The 22,064-nt window shown below is 35.9% G+C and overlaps 2 protein-coding genes across 2 annotated transcripts in view; one reads left to right on the top strand and one right to left on the bottom strand.

Annotated features, from left to right (window-relative positions):
* The window catches only part of GNG10 (G protein subunit gamma 10), a 34,716-nt gene extending 22,474 nt beyond the window's left edge, over positions 1–12,242 (top strand). Inside the window, exon 3 of the mRNA XM_035016066.1 lies at positions 11,972–12,242. The gene's annotated coding sequence lies outside the window, so the exon portion shown is untranslated. The remainder of the gene's footprint in view (positions 1–11,971) is intronic.
* The window catches only part of SHOC1 (shortage in chiasmata 1), an 85,453-nt gene that overhangs the window by 9,375 nt on the left and 54,014 nt on the right, over positions 1–22,064 (bottom strand). The window contains exons 16-23 of the mRNA XM_035016063.1: positions 19,198–19,376; positions 18,062–18,134; positions 13,699–13,768; positions 12,033–12,211; positions 10,266–10,383; positions 9,517–9,628; positions 7,044–7,165; positions 2,938–3,031 (exon numbers count right to left, since the gene is read on the bottom strand). Of these exons, the coding sequence (XP_034871954.1) occupies positions 2,938–3,031; positions 7,044–7,165; positions 9,517–9,628; positions 10,266–10,383; positions 12,033–12,211; positions 13,699–13,768; positions 18,062–18,134; positions 19,198–19,376 (947 nt within the window). The remainder of the gene's footprint in view (positions 1–2,937; positions 3,032–7,043; positions 7,166–9,516; positions 9,629–10,265; positions 10,384–12,032; positions 12,212–13,698; positions 13,769–18,061; positions 18,135–19,197; positions 19,377–22,064) is intronic.

Raw genomic sequence — 22,064 nt, 5'->3', positions numbered from 1 at the left:
ACCTGAGCCGAAGGCAGTCGCCTAACCAACTGAGCCACCCAGGCGCCCCGGAAAGAGAGACTCTTAAGCAGGCTCCATCCCCAATGGAGTGGGGAGCTTGACTGGGGGGCTTAACTCAGGCTCAATCTCAGGACCCTGAGATCATGACCTGAGCTGAAATCAAGTCGTTGCTTAACTGACTGAGTCACCCAGGCACCCCAAATACGTATAGAGTGCACAGAAATAACACTGTTTGATTCCAAATTAATTTTATTGCAGTTCTGGATTTTTTTTTTTTTTAAGATTTTATTTATTTATTAGAGAGCAAGAGAGAGAGAAACAGCATGAGAGTGGAGAGGATCAGAGGCAGACTCCCTGCTAAGCTGGGAGCCCGATGCGGGACTCGATCCCGGACTCCAGGATCATGACCTGAGCCGAAGGCAGTCGTTTAACCAACTGAGCCACCCAGGTACCCCAGTTCTGGATGTTTTAAGAAGATCTGACCGTTTTATTTATTTATTTATTTATTTATTTATTTATTTATTTATTTATTTATTTTAAAGATTATTTATTTATTTGACAGAGAGAGACACAGCGAGAGAGGGAACACAAGCAGGGGGAGTGGGAGAGGGAGAAGCATGCTTCCTGCGGAGCAGGGAGCCCGATGTGGGGCTCGATCCCAGGACCCTGGGATTATGACCTGAGCTGAAGCAGATGCTTTACGACTGAGCTACCCAGGCACCCCAAAAGATCTGACAGTTTTATTTAAATATAAAACGGCACAATTTTATGGTGATGGTAATGAATATTACCTTAATTTATTAGGGCAAGGATTCTGGAGTCATGGTTAGATTTGGGGAGATTCAGGAACCCCCTAACATTATTTTCAAAGCTTTGCATATATGTTTATCTATGCATTTTTCTACAAAAGGAGTTTATAAAAAATTTATAGAACTGTTTTTGACATTAGAATAAAATATAACACTACTAGCAGTATTTTCTTTTAGTTTAAGAAAATGTACTTAAACTTCCTAATGCTTCCTTTATGGCTAGGCTCTTCAGATGCCTGAAAAATTTTTTTAAAAATCCATACTGATGTGCTCTAACAGGCCAAAAGCCATATTACTAAATAAGTAAGTAAGTAAAGCAACAATATACTCTAAAATAATATGAGTTTAGGGAACCCCCTTTAATGTGGTAATGTCATCAAGTCAGGAGAATAGGAGGCTTGAGTACTGGTGACATCGATAACAGAGCAAATTGGTATTTGTTTCTCAGATTCTATGGAAAAACTGACCTACTTTTAAGATTATTATGTATAACTTGAAAAGCTTTTGGAATAGTTTGATCCAGGTGGGAGCAGACTTTTGTTTGGAATGGATTGTTCCTAGGCATACTTCCTGTGTCATCCCTAAATGCCTTCCTTGGAACATGTCCTCTATGGGCCATATCACTGTCTCTAGAGAGACTCTGCAGCTACTAATTAGGTTACAGTAGTAATGCCGTAAACTAAGTGTGGGGAGGATGAGAAGTTGTGTTTTAGACACGCAGAGTTTGAGGCACCTGTGGGATATTCATGTGGAGATTTCCAGTAGAATGCTAGAATTATAGGTGCAGATCTTAAGAAAAGTCAGGAAAATTTTAAGGATTATACTCAGAAATGAAAGCCAAATTTGTGGGAATTCTGAATTTATTTTTATTTTCTTAAAGATTTATTTATTTATTTATTTGCCAGAGAGAGAGGGAACACAAGCAGGGGGAGTGGGAAAGGCAGAAGCAGGCTTCCCGTGGAGCAGGGAGCCTGATGCGGAGCTCAATCCCAGGGCCCTGGGATCATGACCTGAGCCGAAGGCAGATGCTTAACAACTGAGCCACCCAGGCGCCCTGGGAATTCTGAATTTATTAAGGAAAGAGTATAAAGTGGTAACAGAAGAGGACTGAGCCCTGAATTTGGAGGAGTGTCTAAATTTCATAGTAGGACATTGAAAAAAGAACCAAGAAAGGACACTGGTTAGAGATCACTACAGCAGATAAAAAGAGTGTATGTTTCTTAAGTGAACATTTTTGATCAATGGATATTTACTTTTGTTCATATCCTGCCAAGTAGTAATTAAGAGATAAAATATGACTTTAAATTTATTAAAGGCTTTTAATTTTTCTTAAATTTATTTATTTGAGAGAGAGAGAGAGCACAAGCAGGGGGAGCAATAGAGGGAGAAGAAGAAGCAGGCTCCCCACTGAGCAGGGAGCCTGATACAGGGCTCAATCCCAGGACCCCGGGATCATAACCTGAGCCAAAGGCAGACACTTAACCAACTGAGCCACCCAGGCACCTTTCTTTTATTTTTTATTTTTATTATTTTTTAAAGATTTTATTTATTTATTTGACACACAGAGAGAGGAGCACAAGCAGGGGGAGTGGCAGAGGGAGAGGGAGAAGCAGGCTCCCCACTGAGCAAGGAGCCATACACAGGGCCTGATCCCAGGACCCAGATCATGAGCAGAGCCAAAGGCAGATTCTCAACCAACTGAGCCACCCAGGTGCCCCAAGGCACCCTTCTTTTAGAACAGAAGTTGAAGTAGAAAGGATATTTATTAATTTGAAAACTGTTCTTTAAAAGGCTTTTAAGCATTTTTTAGTTTACTAATTTAATGTTTCTTTGCACTGGGCACTTGAGTTTGAGTATAATTTTGGTTTATGAAAAATACTTATAAACAAACATTTAAGGGCGCCTGGGTGGCTCAGTTGGTTAAGCGACTGCCTTCAGCTCAGGTCATGATCCCAGGGTCCTGGGATCGAGTCCCGCATCGGGCTCCCTGCTCTGCAGGGAGCCTGCTTCTCCCTCTCCCACTCCCCCTGCTTGTGTTCCCTCTCTCGCTGTGTCTCTCTCTGTCAAATAAATAAATAAAATCTTTAAAAAAAAAACACAAAAAAACAAACATTTAAGAAAAGAATACCTTTACATCCAGTTCTTCTGATTTTAGCCCAAATGATATCAAAGCTGCATAAATCAGTGCTAGATGATGAAGTGTTTTTTCTGTAAGATGGTACCTAAAAAAAATTATATTATTATACTGTACTCATTTGATATCTGATTGTACCTATTAGAAGTTCATTTCATTTTCCACATTTCATGTTATGAGAATAATCTGGCTAAGATAAAGCTGTGTGGCAGACTCAGCACTCTTTTAAGAAGATGGTTCCACCTCCATTCTTTAACAATCCAGTTGAATCTAGGGGATGCTGAGAGTGTGTTTGAGGGGAGAAGTTTAATTCATCCCCTTACTGGCTCCAGGGATGGCTATCTAACTGATCCAACTATAATACTCTATCCCCCTGGTCAAAGTAACAAGTTCCGATATGAACACGTGACCAGAGCCAGGATAACTAGACTCCTCCCTGGTCTTTTTCTTGAACTGTTAGAAAAAACACTTTTTAAAATGATCATTATGTGATGTGATAGGGGTGTTAGCTAACCTTACAGTGGTAATCATACTGCAACATATAAATGTATCAAATCAGCATGTTGTAGACCTTAAACACAAAATCTTGTATGTCAATTACATCTCAATTAAAAGAACACTCTTTTTTTCCCCCTATGGTAATTAAGCAGATCAGATGTGAGTCTTGAGCTATGGGTATATACTTCTACTGCCTTTATCCACTTTAAGTACCCTAAGCAGCAAAAAGGAAATTTATTGGCTCATATTACTAAGAAGTCCAGGAGAGGACATTATTGGATCCAGGGACTCAAACCATGTCATTGAGACAAGGGCTCCTTAATTTCTTGGCTCTCCTTTCCCTTGCTAGTTTTTTTCTCAGGCAAGCTCTTTCTGTAAGAGTGGCTAACAAGAGTGGCTTATTGTGCCTACACTGCTTGTATAAACATGTGGTTTCTGCTTAACACCTGCTTTTCTTCTTGGGAGTCTAGAATTTTGATATGTGCTAGGCAGAGGGTGCCTACACAGCCAATCCTTACTGAAAGCCCTGGGCATTGAGTCTCTAGTGAGTTTCCCTCGTATACAACATTTTAACAAGTGTTGTCACAACTCTTCCCTGTGGAAATTAAGCACATTCTGTGTGATTCTACTAGGAGAAGATTCCTGGAAGCTTCCTTCTAGATTCCTCTGGATTTTGTTCCATGCACTTTTTCCCTTTGCTGATTTTGCTTGGTAACCATTTACTATAATAAATCATAATCATGAGTACAAGTATATGCCGAGTCCAGTGACTCCTCTTATCAAATCATCAAACCTGGGGGTAGTCTTGGGACTCCTAACACATTTTCTTAAACAGGAACTAAGGTAATTCAAGCAATTTTATTTTCTATGTTGAATTTTCCTCATTTGGCCAGTTGATTAAGAGACTTCTTAAATGTTTTATACATCTAAAAGTATAAAACTGAGATACCTAGAAGTCTGAAAATAACTACATTTTATAATAATATCTTATTGTGAATAAATAACTCTTCATATCCTGAACATAAAACTATCTCAGATTATTACATAATTGGTTTTTCTTTTTTTAATGAAAATCTGGGTAAAAATAAGTGTGAATCCCCTCTTTTTTGCTGTACTTCAATTACACCTCGGAACATAGGTGAATAGCAATCTAAAAACAACTTAAAATTTTTTTCCAAAACAGTTTTATCTATAGGATACTTCCAAGATCTTGATAAAGCTTAAATGCTTTACAAGCAAGTTCCAAGCTTAAAATGCTATACAGCCTTTACTATATCAAAAATGAAGATTTTATACCTAAATTATTATTTTTATTTTTCAATTTTGGTAGAAAGGGAAAAAAAGGTTAAATGACTTGCTAGAGGTTACTGTTAATAGAAAAAGAAATAAGAACCAAGGTGTTTGGACTCTTAAATTTTAACTTATACTTACCCCACATAATAATAATTGTATACAAAGAGCTTGGTACAGTAGGTAAACAAAAATGTAATCAAACTGGAAAGTCAGTAAAGAAAAAAATCACATATGCAATGTCAAATAAGGAAAGATCTCTATACCTTCTCTAATAACTAAATAATGTATTTTTAAAAATTTTATTTATTTGAGAGAGTGAGAGAAAGCACGAGCAGGAGGAGGGGCAGAGGGAGAGGGAGAAGCAAACTCCATGCTGGGAAGGAAGCCTGACACAGGGCTCGATCCCAGGACCTCAGGGTGGTGACCTGAAGGAAGACACTTAACCAACTGAGCCACCCAAGGCACCCCAGACTAAATAATATTTTAAGAACTTCTACTATGAGTGATTTGGTATGTGTTATGTGAAACTGTAGAGATTAAAAAAAAAAAAAGGAGACTAGTTTGAAATTTAGTAGGAAAGATTCATTCATTCAATCAAGGAATATTTACCAAGCATCTATCATATGAAACAATGTGCAGTGCCATGGGGCAAGTACTCCAAATGATAATACATGGCCAAATGTGGTAAATATCAAAGATGAGGAAAAGATAGAGAGCTAAGGAGTTCAAAGGATGGAGAGGTCACAATTAACTTTTGTGTGCATGAGATGGGGGTATTAAGGAAAGATAGAATAGAAAAAGTGATATTTGGATATAGGTTTTGAAAAATAGGCACAATTTCACCAGATCAAATAGTTGGAGGAAACAGAGAATATTGTAGAAAGAGAGAAATGTATCAGCAGAAGTAGAAGTGGCAAAGTAAGGACCATGTTTGTGAACCAATGAGCAATCCTTCTGACTGAAATGAAAAACAGTGAAAATTAAGCCTGAAAATATAGGTCAGGATTATATTCTAAAGACTTTGAATATTAGGGTGAATAGTATGTATGTATTCAATAGATAATAGGGAAGTCAGTGGGCTTTTTAACAGAGTGAAACAGTAAGAGCCTGGTTTTTGGAATATTAATCGAAGGTATGACAGATTATGGAGAGTAACATGGAGAGCCATGAGGTGGGAAAACGGTAGTTAACAGTCCACATAAGATCTGAACTAAGATGTTGGTAATATAAATGGAGAGAGGGGATAGATAAAAAAGAGACTAGTGGTTACATCCATAAGATATGTTTTCTAATTTCGGTGACTAAAAGAAAGGCAATGGTCATAAATAGTCAAAGGGCAGAAAAGAGGAGATATTGCTTTGGAGGGGATAGAGAATACAATGAATTCACCCTGGAACATGTTAAGTTTGAGAGCCTATAAAATATCAGGGTGGAAATATTTAATAGAAAATTAGAGATACATGTCAGGAATTTCAAAAAGCGACTCCAGCTGCAGATATAATTATAATCATTATAGGCAGAAAGATGCTGATTGAAGCTATGGCAGTGAGTAAGGTTTCTAATGGATTGAATAGAAGAAAGAAAAGAATTCAAATGTATCTGGAGACTGGGACAAGGAAGAAGAGGTAAAGAGAGAGAAAGAGTAGTTAGAGAGAAGATCAAAACTGTGAAGTGTCATGGGACTGAAGAGCTTCAAGTAAGGAAGCACTGACAACAGTCTTCAATACTTTAGAGCAGAGAAAGATAAAAATACTTTTGGAGGTGGAAGTGATCCTGAGAGACAGATTAGTACAGATGTAGGAGAAAAGCCAGACTGCAGAGAATTAAAAAAAGGAGGTGGAAGCTGTGGGTTCGTAAAATTTTAAGATGAAGGAAAGAAGGGACATATAATGATAATTTGAGCCAGTATCTTGGCATGGATTTTTTGTATTTTTTAAGTTAAGCACGTCAATGAAAGAATAGCAAGGTGCTATTTAGTTGGTAAATTTAATAAGCTTTTAGAGAGAAGTGATTTAAGAATGGCATCTTTTAACAGACAGGTCCAGAACTAAAAAGTAATAAAAAGTGAAACACTTAAAGCAGCGACTCTTAGTGAACTAGAGGAGGATGATTTGCACAGAATGCCCAGTGGAAATATATCATCTCCAAAATTCTGATTTGTTTTCCTGTGGGCATGCCTCCACCTCGAAGATCCCCACTCAAAGCAAACTAGATGAACAAGTAGAAAATTTGCATAGCTACTTTTATTCAAAGAAGAGAACCAAATAAGGAATATAAACGTAACTTTGGATGAAGAAATGTTTACTTACTCTGAGTTTAATGTTTTTTTTGTATATAAGATTATCCAACAATAGCTGTACTGGAGTGATAATGCCATCAGTCTCATAATGATATTGTCTGATGCCTTCTCACAATTCAATTCTTCTAGGTCCTACCAGAAAAAAAATAAAAAGATTCACTAGGTTGAATAGTTGTTATGAAATTATTATTACCATATTTTAATAATCTATTTTATTTTTTTTTAAGATTTTATTTATTTATTTGAGAGAGAGAGAATGAGAGAGAGCAAGCACATGAGGGGGGGAGGGTCAGAGGGAGAAGCAGACTCCCTGCCGAGCAGGGAGCCCGATGCGGGACTCGATCCCGGGACTCCAGGATCATGGCCTGAGCCGAAAGCAGTCGCTTAACCAACTGAGCCACCCAGGCGCCCAATAATCTATTTTATATTATATCTATATTAATATATGTAATAACTTGAGAAGAGTCATGGGTATGGGCTTCCATTTTGTGGAAAAATTAAAATCACACTGGAAGTAATAGGGGAAAAGCTACAGTAGATATCAACCAGCAAATGATAGCTTCAGCAAGGAAGGCTCATGAATCTCCCAAAGTCCTAGATATGAAGAAAGCAGCCTATAGAATGCCCCTATTTGGGCAAAGTCCTTTATAGACAGGGATTTGCCTACTCATAAGGGCAATATAAAATATGTTTAAAAACTCATGGGATAATCTGCACTGAATGCTTATTTAAGGAAGATGATAAAGAAGCCATCAATGGACTTCCAGGAATTGCTCTCTAATAGTCTAGAATCTTCTTTTTCCTTTAATGCAATTATTTTTTTTTCAAAGTTACATTCTATTTTATTATGTTCTATTTAATTTTATTTAATTTTATTTTATTTTAGAGAGAGAGCACACACAAGTGGGGTTTGGCTGGGGCAGAGGGAGAGGGAAAGAATCTTAGAGAATCTTAAGCAGGCTACATGGAGCCCAACTTGGGTCTACAGTTAATTTTTGATAGAGTGAATGACTCAGGAAGTGTCTTACTCTAACAATAAGTTATGTAACTATGAATTAAATTTAAAAGTCTCCCAAATGGTATTTCTCCCTAAATAATTGTTTTTTAAAAAAACTTTAGGGGCACCTGGGTGGCTCAGTCAGTTAAGCATCTGCCTTTGGCTCAGGTCATGATCCCAGGGTCCTGGGATAGGGCCCCACATCAGGCTCCCTGCTCAGCTGGGCATCTGCTTCTCCCTCTCCCTCTGCTGCTCTCCCTGCCTGTGCTCTCTCGTTCATGCATGCTCTCTCTCTCAAATAAATAAATAAAATCTTTTTAAAAAGCTTTAAATATGTAAGACATGGTAACTCTTAAGAAACCCTCTAACAGAGCTTTGTGTTTCCATTATATAATTCTTACACTGTTAACATTTGCTCACAATCAGACTTCTACCTTACTATATTTGCCATTAATTTATATTCCATACCATTCAAACTTAGTTTCTGCTCCCCACTTCCACCCTAGTGAATTAATTTCTTTGTAATTTGTACTCCAATCAAGCAAACTTATCAGGGAGATTCAGTCAAGAATTTGTACATCTTAAATTTCAACTACAGGGATTTTTTTTTTTTTTTAAAGATTTTATTTATTTATTTATTTTGAGAGAGAGAATGAGAGACAGAGAGCATGAGAGGGAGGAGGGTCAGAGGGAGAAGCAGACTCCCTGCCGAGCAGGGAGCCCGATGCGGGACTCGATCCCGGGACTCCAGGATCATGACCTGAGCCGAAGGCAGTCGCTTAACCAACTGAGCCACCCAGGCGCCCTACAGGGATTTTTTTTTGAGAGAATTTTTTTTCTTGTTTTTTTAACTGGCTTACTTACAGGCAATCCCCACTTACCTCAGAGGAAATCCCGTATTACTAATCATGGATTAAAATACTACCACCTTTTAAGAAACATAGTGACTAAGATTTGATTTTTAAGGTTTTCAACACTGTAATTATTCTATAAATATATTTTAAAATAGGTCAATATTAACATTAAAGATTCCATACTTGCTTTGTCTTCTTAAAGTATGTTAAAAATTATAAGGCATTAAAGAAGCTTGGTAAAAGTCATTTTCCACAGTGATGATTTTAATACTTGTTATCTATTTGCAAAGTTTTGGAAGAAAACACTAATGGGTTATAGTTAAGCTCTCTATAGTAAAGCTAATAATAAATTACATGGTTATATATATTGTACTATATTTATTTATTTATTTATTTAAAAGATTTTTATTTATTTATTTATTTGACAGAGAGAGACACAGCAAGAGAGGCAACACAAGCAGGGGGAGTGGGAGAGGGAGAAGCAGGCCTCCCGCCGAGCAGGGAGCCCGATGTGGGGCTCGATCCCAGGACCCTGGGATCATGACCTGAGCTGAAGGCAGACGCTTAACGACTGAGCCACCCAGGCGCCCCTGTACTATATTTAATTTATATTCTTTACTATATAATTTTACCTGCAAAATTATGGCAGTGTGTTCATCAACTGTCACCACCACGTAACACTCTGTACATCCAAAGAGTTTCAACGACTCACTGCAGCATCTCTCCACTAGTGTGATATTGTACCTGTAAAATACCATATTTTGGGGTGACATAATGAAATGCTAAGAAAAATTCCTTAAGAAAAGCTGTATTGTCCTCTTGCATATTAAATTATTTGAACTACTGTGCTTTTTCTTTCATACATCAATTTATTCTACTTTATAAATTTGAGGAATGAAATTATGATTTATTCAGTATATATGACAAATTAGTTGAGATGTGCATTGCCTTAGGTATTTCACTTAAAGCTTTGTAGTCCTATTTCCCATGCAATATTTAAAGCCCTTTAATTAAGAATACTCATTCTCAATATTATCAATGACCCAAAGATAGGACTATAAAATTCGCAGGAAAAAAAAGACAGATAGTGTTCATATTTGCTGGTAACAAGAGAAACGAAATTAAGATATAAATTTAGACAATAATGAAATATTTTTTCTTCACATGATTGATATATATTGCCAAAAAAGATAATATTCAGTAATTATGGTGGTGTACTATAGGGAGAGAAGTGTAACTTGACTTAAACTCTCTGGAAAACTATTTCTATGTGATATAATTGCACGCTTCAATCAGAGAGAAATATGCCACGTATATAGCACAATGTTTAGCCATTTAGGATATATATACCTTTGCTAAAGTTATGAAATCAATAACTTACTTGGATTCCAGCAACTGAAGTATTTCTGGAGTATTAAGAAGTCCTTCAGATGCAAAAAACACATATGGAACCTGAATTTCCAAAAGAAATCCACCAAAACTATCCAGCAAGGTGCTTCCTAAATAAGAGAAAGTTTATAAATATTTCTCTTTTTTCTTATCCTTCAGCTCTTTCTCTTTCTTACTAAACATGAGAATAGCAAGTGTATGTTCAAGGAGTAGTACAAAAATAAAACATAGTCATTGTAAAAAATCAGAAATCAGAATAAAGAAAGGTCTGAAGAATAAAATAAAAACCATATGTTATCCTACTACCTAAAAATAAGACAGCATTAACAGAATTTACTAAAACTAATATGATACGTTAATAGGAAAATAATAAATACATCAATAGATAAATGGACAAAGAACATTAATAGGCAATTTACAAAAGAATGGCTATACAAGATCAATTCACATCTGAAAAGATATGGATAATCTAAGACATTATCTGTAATTAACTAACTATAATATAACTATAAAATATTTTATGCCTATAATTCTGTCAAAGATTTAAAAGAATAATAATACCTACTTACAGTAAAGATATTGGGGAAAAGATTTTCTTTACTTTCTGCACAAATATGAATTGAGATAGCATTTCTGGAAGGATATTTGGCAATATATAAATGTATGTATACCTTTGACCCAGCAACTCATTTTACTTCTTAGAACAAGTATACAAAAATAAATAAGACATATAAGCTACTATAAATCTTATATTACAATAGTGGAAAATTGAAGCATTGTAAATGCTCCAAATAAGGAATTGGTTGAATCAATTAAGTTCATCTTTTTTTTTTTTTTAAGATTTTATTTATTTGTCAGAGAGAGAGACAGAGCATAAGCAGGAGGAGTGGCAGGCAGAGGGAGAAGCAGGGAGCCCAATGCAGGACTCGATCCCAGGACCCTGGGATCATGACCTGAGCCGAAGGCAGTTGCTTAACCAACTGAGCCATCCAGGCGCCCCAATTAAGTTCATCTTTGAGAGAATGGAAGGAGCCTCTACATATAAACTGGGATATTTATCTTTTATCTTTTGGGGGGCCCTTATTTAATCAATTTAACATTTAATTTCATATATCAAAGATTCCAAAGTAATCATTATGGTGACTGTATTTTTAGAATTGAATTGGAATATCTCAGAATTCAAAACTTCCCACTCAGACTTGAGGTGGACAGAAAATAACTTAAGGCAAGTATTGAAAGGGATGCACTGGGACTAAAAGTGTACAGGCTTTTTAATTTAATGGATGTGAGAATTCACAACCTGAGTCATGTGAAGTGTTGCTGAGAAATACAAAGAAACTGAATGATATACAAAGTGGTTTTAAACTCTCTTTGAAGTGTTTATGTATAATTTTTTTTGGCACATTAAGTTTTCTGAATCAGTCAACATACTACGACAGAATTTTCCCCTAAAATTCAATAAAAAATACTACTGCATAGAAGTATCAGGTGAAGATTCGATATAATTGTAATAGATTGTGCTATTATAAGTAAAATTTAGAAGGTAAAGGGATGAAGACAAATATAACCAGTAAACCTTACTTTACAAACGAGGAATGAGAGGTAAGGGGTAAAGAACTGGCCCAAGGTCACATGGAGTGCTGAGGTTAGAGTTTGAACTCAAGTCCTCTAATGCCATTGCTCATTCTCTTTCCACAGATCAGAAGCAGAAAACAATTTCCATTCTACTACAACAAAAGGATTTAGTTTATATCCTTACTCTTTAAAACTGTGTCTGGAAGAATCACTTTGAAGACCTTGTGAGGAATATTCAATTTCTCGCAGTGTTTAGTCCAACAAGAGTTTTCTACAAAATTGTATTCCACCACAAATGAGAAGTTACTCCAGGGGAAATCTGATCCAATATATTGATTATGTACAACTACACAGGAACTTGTACTGAAGACAAAATAAAGCCAAGAAAATAGAATTATATTTGTGTCATTATTTACTTGGGAGGCCAAAAGATGACTGTCTTTGGCTATTTTATTCTTCTCTAGTCTGTGCCTACTTATCTTGGAAAGGCACTCATGTATTTTCTGTTGATTTGTTCTCCAATTGTGCTAATTCCTTTTTATCTTTCTTTTTGATGGTCATCCATTTTTTAAAAATTTTTAAAGATTTTTAAAAAAGATTTTATTTATTTATTCTAGAGAGAGAGCCAGCCCAAAAGGGAAAGGGGCAGAGGGAGAAGCAGGCTCCCCACTGAGCAGGGAGCCCTACGATGAGGGATGAGGAGGATGATGACGATGACAATGATGACGATGATGACGATGATGACATGGGGCTTGATCCCAGGACCCTGGGATCATGACCTGAGCCAAAGGCAGACGTTTAACCGACTGAGCCACCCAGGTGCCCCTTTTAAGATTTTATTTTTAAGTCATCTCTACATCCAATGTGGGGCTCAAACTCACAATCCCAAGATCAAGAGTTGTGTGCTCTTCCAACTGAGCCAGCCAGGTGCCCCTATGGTCATGTATTTTTTAAAAAAACAGGATCTAAAAAACTGTGGACTACTTCACATTCTCAAATGCAAGGGACCCTAATTTTATTAACTGAGTCCTATCAATAACAGACAAGTCACTGTGAGAATTCATTTTTTTACACATGTGAGGTTTCATCTTTGAGGATCTACATAAGAGAATATTATCTGACAACTTTGAAATGATTTTTCTTTTTCTCAATGAGCTTCATAGGTGATTTAGCAACAACAAAAAACGGATACTTAAATATCATAAGTTTATCTTTCCTATCTTCAAATTCCATATAATAGCACTTATTGTAATGAAAATTCTCTACTGCTGTTTTCTATTTAGAGCAATCTAGATAGATAATAGACATATGTTAAATGCTTTTATGGGCTTCTATTTGATTTACAACTTCTCTTTTTATTATCTGGATCCCAATATTAGAAATAAAAATTTCTACATAAAATAAGGCAAAATAAAAACATTTTTAGACAAGTCAACACTAAATTTTATTATTAGCATGCTTGCACCAAAAGAATTTCTAAAGAATGTACTTCAGGAAGAAGGAAAGAAAGAAGATATAAGAAACAATGCTGAGCAAAAAAACCCCAAAACTGGTATAAACAAGGGTAAATCTAAATGGGTACTTCCTGTCCTAACAGTAACACTGATAATGATAAGTTGGGGATATTAAAGCAAGACTGAACTAAAATTCTGGACAACAATAATAGATAATACACAAGGCAATGTGAGTTCAAGTATTCTAATGTAAAACACTTTTCAGGAAGAGGAGAGATACATTGATTCATTTCAGGTTTTATTAAACCTTTTAAAAAGTTAAATTCCAGGAGAAATTGTGCTTTTCCTGTGGAACTGGTATGCTTATTCCCCATAGGTGAAGAAATACATTTTTACCCATTTAAAACACCTTCAGATTCCACAAAATCTTTCCTTCTGTTTGAATGTAAGACAGTCAATGTTAAACCTGTTGGGAAAAAAAAAAGAGTAATACAAAAAGTGTTTTTCAGGGTTTTGTTCATATATAGTTTTTAGGTGTTCATATATTTCACTATCATAAAAAATGAACTGGAAGACCTTGAACAAGGAAACTGCTTAAAATACAATTTGCTGGATTATTTTTCTGTCTGTGGGTGTCCGAAAGTTTGAAGCATGGGCAATATTTCTGTTGTGTGTATATGTTTTATATGTATAAGCATGGAAATTCTGAATTTATTATGTAAAATAATAAAATGTATCAAAATCTTAATTTTAAAGTAGCCAAATTAAACACTCATCAATTCTGTGCATTTAATTTTACTTTGCTAAAAATCATGGTTGATTTTACCTTTTTTCTCTAGTCAAAAATTTAAGTACATAACTAAATAGCAAGTGACTACATTTTGATGTTGTTTTTTCCCTTCTACTGGCTGTATAAGAAGTAGAAGACCTACTGGGTGCCATCTGCTCCTCAGAGTCACTTCTGCTTCTTAACTGTAATTTAAGTTTCTTATGTTACCGATTTTTTAACAAAATAGATTTCAAAAAAAATTCTGTAGCCACACATATAGTTTATTTTTGGTAGACATCATTGGTTTAAGAATAACTGATTCTAGTTAAAATAAATTTTACTCTCGATTGGTGTATGTTTGTCAGTTGTAAAGTTGACAAAGGCATGATGTGATAATGACAGAGTAATGCTTAATAATTTAATGTTTACTTGGCTTGATATGACAATAGTTTTGGTAGCAATAAGAAGAGGATGAGTAGTATTTCTCTTTTGTATATAAATTTATAAAGTCATATTATTATTATTATTTTAAAAGATTTTATTTTTAAGCAATCTCTACACCCAACGTGGGGTTCAAACTCACAATGCTCAGATCAAGAGTCGCATGGCCCACCGACTGAACCAGTCAGGTACCCCAAGCTCATACTATTTAAAACCTAATCTCTTTAGCTGATTTGTTTTAGCTGTAATCTCAAAGCAGATTACTTGCTAAATGCATTACTAGGATCTTGCAAGCAGAGAAGATGAAACCACATTTCTACTTTCTAACCCTAGACAGAAAAAAAAGGGCTCACTCCTAGACACAGAGGATAGCTGCTTGTTAAAAGATAGGAAACACATTTTTTTTTCAGCTTAGAGAGTCAAATATTTTTGTGTCAGTTTCAACCTTGTTGAAATAAAATAGCAGAGTAGTGATGATATAATCCCCAAAGCCAAAAGAAATAGAATGTTCAGCATGAAGCCTATATAAGAAGTAATATATACAATAATAATTTGTCCATGTGTCTTAAGCACATCAAAGGAAAAGATGCCCCATTAAGTAGGGCTAAGTATTCTTCTCTGTGGGGCAGGCATATTTCCTCAGCCTCTTCACAAAAGTATTACCTCAGTTACCCAAATCCCTTTGTTTCTTAATGCTACATTGCTCAGCACTTTCCTAATTAAAAAAAAAAAAAGTTTTCAGTTACCCTGATTCCAGACAGGTGTGGCAAGTACAGCCTCACAATTGTTAACTACTACTTTAACATTTTGGTACTAGTAAAATCTTGTGAATTTGGTGGATAAAACCTCATCTTCCCAGGCCCAGAAAACTGGATGAAATAATAAGATCCAGGCTGGCAAATCTGGACTCTAGACACATGATAATGTCTAGAAATAGCACCTTATAAAGTTTGACTGCAAAAAGTCTTCCATTCTCACATTGCTATAATTTAATAGTTAATTTTGCTAAGTGCACTGATAAGCAGACGTTTGTAATATTTGTATATAGTTCAGTTCAATCTTTTTCACTAGTCTCATTCTACTAGGTATACAGAGAGGCATTCATTAGTTCAGTTATTCAATTCATTTACATAAAGTTCCTTCTATATTCCAGGCATTTTTGTGGATGCTGGTAATACAAATTAGGGCATGGTCCTTACCCTCCAGAAAGTGACATGCTAGTGAGGAAAACAGACAATAGAATCTCAGTTGTTATAGCCTAGGATGGTAAGTAGGGCCTTAGAAGTATGCACATAATACACTAAGAGCACAAGGGAAAGCATTTATTTATTTATTTATTTATTCATTCATTCATTCATTCATTTTTTTTAAAGATTTTATTTATTTATTTATTTGAGAGAGAGAAACAGCATGGGAGGGGAGAGGGTCAGAGGGAGAAGCAGGCTCCCCGCTGAGCTGGGAGCCCAATGTGCGACTCGATCCCAGGACTCCGGGACCATGACCTGAGCCAAAGGCAGTTGCTTAACCAACTGAGCCACCCAGGTGCCCTAGGGAAAGCATTTAAATCAAGGCTTCCTGAACAAATGCGAAGCCAGAGGAAACTCTGGTGGAGGTCCGAAGTGGTCCTGTTTTAACTAATTTTTAAAGGATGTGTAGGAGTTAGCTGCTAAAGAAGGGAGAAGAGCACTATGTAGCAGAAACAGGAGGTGTAAAGGCATGGAGATGAGAAATAGCATGATAAACAGTTTGGTAGGGTTACAGCAAAGATATATTTGGAGATGGCCAAAGATGCAATTTATGGAGGGAAGAGAAATAGTAAACAAAGGGTGACATAGGTTGAGGATGGATTTTATTTTTAATACTGGAGTGCTTAAAGATTAAGGGAGAGTCACTGGAGAGGAAGGTTGGGTGAGGAAATAACTGATGGGAACACACTGATGCGGGAAGAGATGGGATCTAAAGCAGAAGTGAGAAATTGTTTTTCGAAGGGAGGAGGTTCACCTCCCTTATAAAGAAAGGAGGAAAAGATAAAAGAATAAAAGAAATGAAGGTAAGTTTGTAGATGGTAAGGTTGTAATATGAAAGGTTGTTAAGAGGTATTGAGAGCTGGGGCGCCTGGGTGGCTCAGATGGTTCTGGGATTGAGTCCCGCATTGGGCTCCCTGCTAGGCGGGGAGCCTGCTTCTCCCTCTGCCTCTGCCTCTCTCTCTCTCTCTCTGACTTTCATGAATAAATAAATAAAACATTAAAAAAAAAAAAGAGGTATTGAGAGCCCATACAAGGTCAGAGAAGTTAAGTTTGTAGTGGTACTAAACTATCTGATTTTCTCTAATAATGCTCAGGAGCTCAGGTATAGGAACAGAGAGGTTAAACGTCTTGATGGATTCAGAGCTGAGATTTAAATGGAAGGTACAGTAGAAGGACAAGACTGATTAAAGTCATGGGCACATCACCAAGCCTGGAAAGAGAAAAATGTGAAACAAAAAAGGAGTTGATTGATTACAGATCTCTAAGTTGTTGAACATCATGGACGAGGTAAGATAGCTGTGGACAGAGAGCAGTGTGTCAGAGTTTAAAGTTCAGAAGTAGCACAGCTCTGCATTATTACAAGGTTAATGGCATAGCCAAGGAGTGAATATCATTTCTCCTGTGGAGGCCAATGAAACTATAAGGTCAGGGTATTGAATGAGCCATTCACATTAAAGACACCTAGGATAATGGCAGGACTAGGAGTGAAAAGAATACCATGAACCAGGTGCACAACTGTCCATGGATGATGGGGAATGTTTGAGTGGCTACTACGTGATGGCAATATGGAGTCGTAGCGAATGGTGTAGCAATATGGCCTAGCCTCAGAGGATAGAGAAATAATAGTATTTTGGAAAGGATAATGAAAAGCAAGAAATGGCCCTTTCAATCCTATGATATATATATCATATATAAGAGGAAGAGAATTATCAGCTTCTATATGAAAGGGATACAGGGGAAGCTGTATCATCTGCGAAAAGCTGGGTTCACTTAAGACAAGGAGATAAAAAAAGGAAAATAGTTTACATATAAGCAAGGGGTTCCATGGCACAGGGTGGAAAGGGTTGGCAGAGGGGGCAATAGTTGGTAGAAGAGTTGAAGAATGACACTAGAACAAGACAGACCTTGGTTCAAATCCTGAGTCCCTCACTTACCACCTGTGAGGTGCGGCATGTTACAACACCTTTATGAACTTTAGTTTCTTTATTTGTAAAACTGATTTATAGAGTTGTTGTAAGTATACAGAATCATTTAGCAACTAGTAGTCAATCAATAAAACGTGTCAATTGATAATAATAATATACACAAAAGTACATATAATGTACATATAAGTACATTATAGGATATTTATATTGCACACTTAAAGTCCAGATTTATTTAAAAACTGGTTAGATTCCACTGAGTTATATACTTTTAAAGAATGAATTTTATTATTATATCTTAATTTAAAAACTTAGATCACTACATTTTTATATGTTCCAAACATCTGTTATCAAATGAAGCATAATTTAAAACTCCCTACCTTCCATTTTGTTAAGGATTTTAATGAGTAAATGTTTTTCACCATCTGAGTCCATTCTTACTATAATCAGCACCTGATCAAAAATAAGAATTTCATATATCTCTGAATAATTATTCTTTTTCATAGTTTTGCTACTGTGACAAAATAACAAGCTTGATTGGTTACATGAAACTATTGGCAAAAAGATTACCAAGTAAATATTTGTGCTATAAAAGATGTCAGTGCTTAAACACAAAGGAATAAATTCTGGTAAGATCAAATATCAATGAGGAAAATATTCTGAAGTGGGGCATTCTTAGCATCCGTGTACTCCCATATGGGTGACTGTATACATAAATTGTCTCTACCTGCATTGTTAGCATAAATTCAACCCAGACAAGTTTGAATTGATTGGGAAAAAAACCAATGATTTGTTGCTATACTTTCCTAGTTATCATTATAGCTTTTTTTGGTGGTGGGGGGGAGAGGACAACAAATAAATTCCAATTCTTAAATTTCTTACTATTTTACTTTATTTTAATGACAAGCAAGTTATCTAAGTAACCACAGAGTTGGAGATAAAGACACAGGAGGGACAAAGAAAAAAAGAAGAAAAAGGCCAAATTTATATCCAGATTTAGCGTAAAGCACTTGAAAAGTTTTCTGGTTTGAAAACATTTAAGAAAGTATTTCCTCTTAAGTCTTTATCAATGTAACCTTCATACGCTTGAGGTAGGGTGGACAAAAATTTCCAATATAATCCAAAGCATAAGCTAATTGCTTTTTTTTTAAAAATAGAATCATATAAGATGAGATTCTGGCTTAATATTAAAAATAAATTATTGTAGTTCTGTTATTTGGTATATGTTCATGAACTTAGATGTACCAGACAACAGTTTTGAAATTTGGAGAGCCAATCCATAGAAAACTGCATATAATAAAAATTAAAGTATTTTTAAATTCAAGATACATGAACAATGATGCAAATCATCCTTTCTCTGTGTCTGATTCTGTTTTGTTAACTTACTTAAGGAGAAAACCATCAAGGGACCAAATAGTCTAGACTATTTCATAATTTCTGAGTTAAATGCAAAAATTTCTTACATACAATTCTTGTTTAAGCTGATTACCGTTATCTGCTTTATTCCAGCACTTACCTTAATCTGTTGCTCACTTTGCATCCAATTTAGTATCTGACATTGCAGTTCTTGTATCTTGTAGTTGGTTTCAGGCTTTTTTTCCCTAATAAACTGTACAATCTCCAGCTGTCTCCAAATGTCATCCAAATAGGAGCCTAAAATGCTTCTGTAGATATCTTTTGCATTTGACAAATATCCTGTTAAAAACAAAAGCAGGGGGAAAAGGCATATCTTTTTGTTCTTTGAGAAACTCCATGAGTCATAACAGAGTTAATCGTCTTCCAATTTTGATCAAAGATATTGACTAATGAAAACCTTTAAACTGAGTGAAGCTGAAAAATATGTACCAAATGTCTTCTTTTAAGCTACATAATGACATACTCTATATATCCTCTGAATATATCCCATCTTTTCCTGCCTTCTGGCTTGGTCTACACTTACATGCAAGTCGTATGGAAATGCCACTTCACTGGAATTTTCTTGGTATTTTATCTATAAAGCTTTTGTACTTGATCTCTTATTTATGTATATGACAATCTCATTAGTCTATAAACTCTTGGGATATAATCCATGATATTTATGCATAAATCACTTATATAGCTGCTAAAACAGCAGAGCCTAAATTCAGACTCACTAAAGCAGTTTCTAAACACAGAATCCTGAGACCAATCCCTGAAAGTTCATATTCAATAAATCTAGACTCTTTCCCAGGGATTTCTGCCTAAAAGCTCTTCCTGATTCTCTAGACCTAATCTTCTGAAAGAGAAGCCTAATCCAGTAGCATCCCTGTTTCAATGGCTCCTTATCATCTACCCAGAATAAGGTCTGAACTCTTTTGTGCAGTTTAAAAGGCTATTCATGATTTGTCTCTTTGTTATGTTTTCAGGCTTAGTTCCTATACCTTTCTACCTTATACTCTTCGATTTAGCTCTATGCAGCACACCCACTGGGTCATTCTTCTGGGCTCTCAATTCTGCCTATAAGACCCTTTTACACTTTATTTATTTGGCAAACTCCTACTTGTTTTTAAACAAATATTCAGCTTTAAGTTAACAGTCTCCATCCTTTGTGCCATAGTACATATTGTTGCTATAATATCCATTACACAATACTGAATTTATTTCTGGGTTAAAGCTCAGAAGTGAAACTCTATACCTTTAATCTTGAAACTCATTAACTTGCTAGCTTGGGAGAGGTAGCAAACTAGAAACTGGGAGAAAAATAGAGAATTCTGGAAGGCAGCAGGGCAGACAGCCAGACCCCCATGGATCTTTCTTTCTCTGACACTATGCAGAGAAAAAGAAAAGAGGACAAACTAACTAACTCTTTGATTTTGAGAGGTTTAGAGGAGTGAGAAATCTCTCCACTAAAAATGTCCAAGGTGGCTAGGTTATTCCTTATGGCTTGGTACGTAGGGCTTAAGAAGTTCGTTTTCCAACGAGGATTTTACTTTCATAGTATTCCTCAAGGTAGCCAAATAGCAATGTCCAAGTTTGATTTGGTGAAAGTACTTCTTTGAGGAGTAAAAATTATTCAGCCCAAGTACATGGTTCTTAATGGTCTCACCTTATCCTAGGGTAGACTGTAAGAGTACTTAAAGGTGAATATATCTCAAGCAATCCTCCATAAATATTATTTCTCTAATTCTAGCTCTCTAATAAGTATTAAGCAGCAGCGAGTCATAATGCACTCTTTTTTTTTTTTTTTTTAAGATTTTATTTATTTATTTGACAGAGAGAGAGAGATAGCAAGGGCAGGAACACAAGCAGGGGGAGTGGGAGAGGGAGAAGCAGGCTTCCCGACAAGCAGGGAGCCCAGCCCGATGCAGGGCTCGATTCCAGGACTCCGGGATCATGACCTGAGCCGAAGGCAGACGCTTAACTGAGCCACACAGGTGCCCCCACAATGTACTCTCTTTACAGCACTGGGAGCTCAGGTAGTCTAGATTCTGACATTCTGCCTTACACTATGCTTTAACAATCAGCTTAGCTTTTGATAGAACTGATGATTTTTTATGGAAGCTGAAAAGACAGGTGACGAAATAGAAGGGCATGTAATACTACACCCTTATACCAATTCCAGGTACTGTAAACTAGGGCGAGAGCCCCCAATCCATACTTGATGGAGATGGAGGTAAAACAACCCAATCAGCATCAACACCCAAGTGGTTTAATTGGAGAGAAAAGGAAAAGCACCATGTTGGGCTTTCTAAAGGTAGCTGTAATTTAGTTATAATACTTGGCCAGATAATACTAATATAATGCTTGGCCAAATATAACTCCCAGTGCCGTAAAGGGAGTACAGTTGTAATTCACTGCTGCTCAGTACTTATCAAAACCTTGGATTAGAGAAATACTTGTCTGGGTCACAGATAAAACAAAACCTCTGGGTCACAGATCAGAGCAAAATTATTTTCACTTTATATTTTAAATAGGTTCTAGAAATTCTAAATTATGAAACAATCCTATAAGCATACCATTACTAAACAAGTCTAAATAATCCTGCAATAAGGAGCCTCAAGCAGTAATGTACTGAGACAGATATTTAAATGATTTTCATAGTTTAGAAAAAATTTCTACAATCTTTAAATTTTCCAATGTATTCAAAATAGTTTGATTTTTATTCCTCCAGTAATTCATATCCTAATTTACAGACAAAACTAAAAAAGAAATTGCAAAATATCTTACTACTAATAATTTGGTTATATTAGTTATGTATATTCACCTAGCAAAGATTCAAAGCCACATTCAATGAAGACCTAAAACGTACATGGCAAAATATCACCTTACATTAAAAAGTCGTGCATGACAATGATTATACAATCAAATCTGTTTAAGGCATTATGACTCTATAATTCAGGCCTAGATTAGAGAATCCTAAACCTA

This window comes from Mirounga leonina, unplaced genomic scaffold (assembly GCF_011800145.1).
Source record: "Mirounga leonina isolate KUSES-001 unplaced genomic scaffold, KU_Mleo_1.0 Mir_170, whole genome shotgun sequence".
In the NCBI taxonomy this organism is placed as follows: Eukaryota; Metazoa; Chordata; class Mammalia; order Carnivora; family Phocidae; genus Mirounga; species Mirounga leonina.
This window is presented reverse-complemented; position numbering and strand designations above follow the sequence as displayed.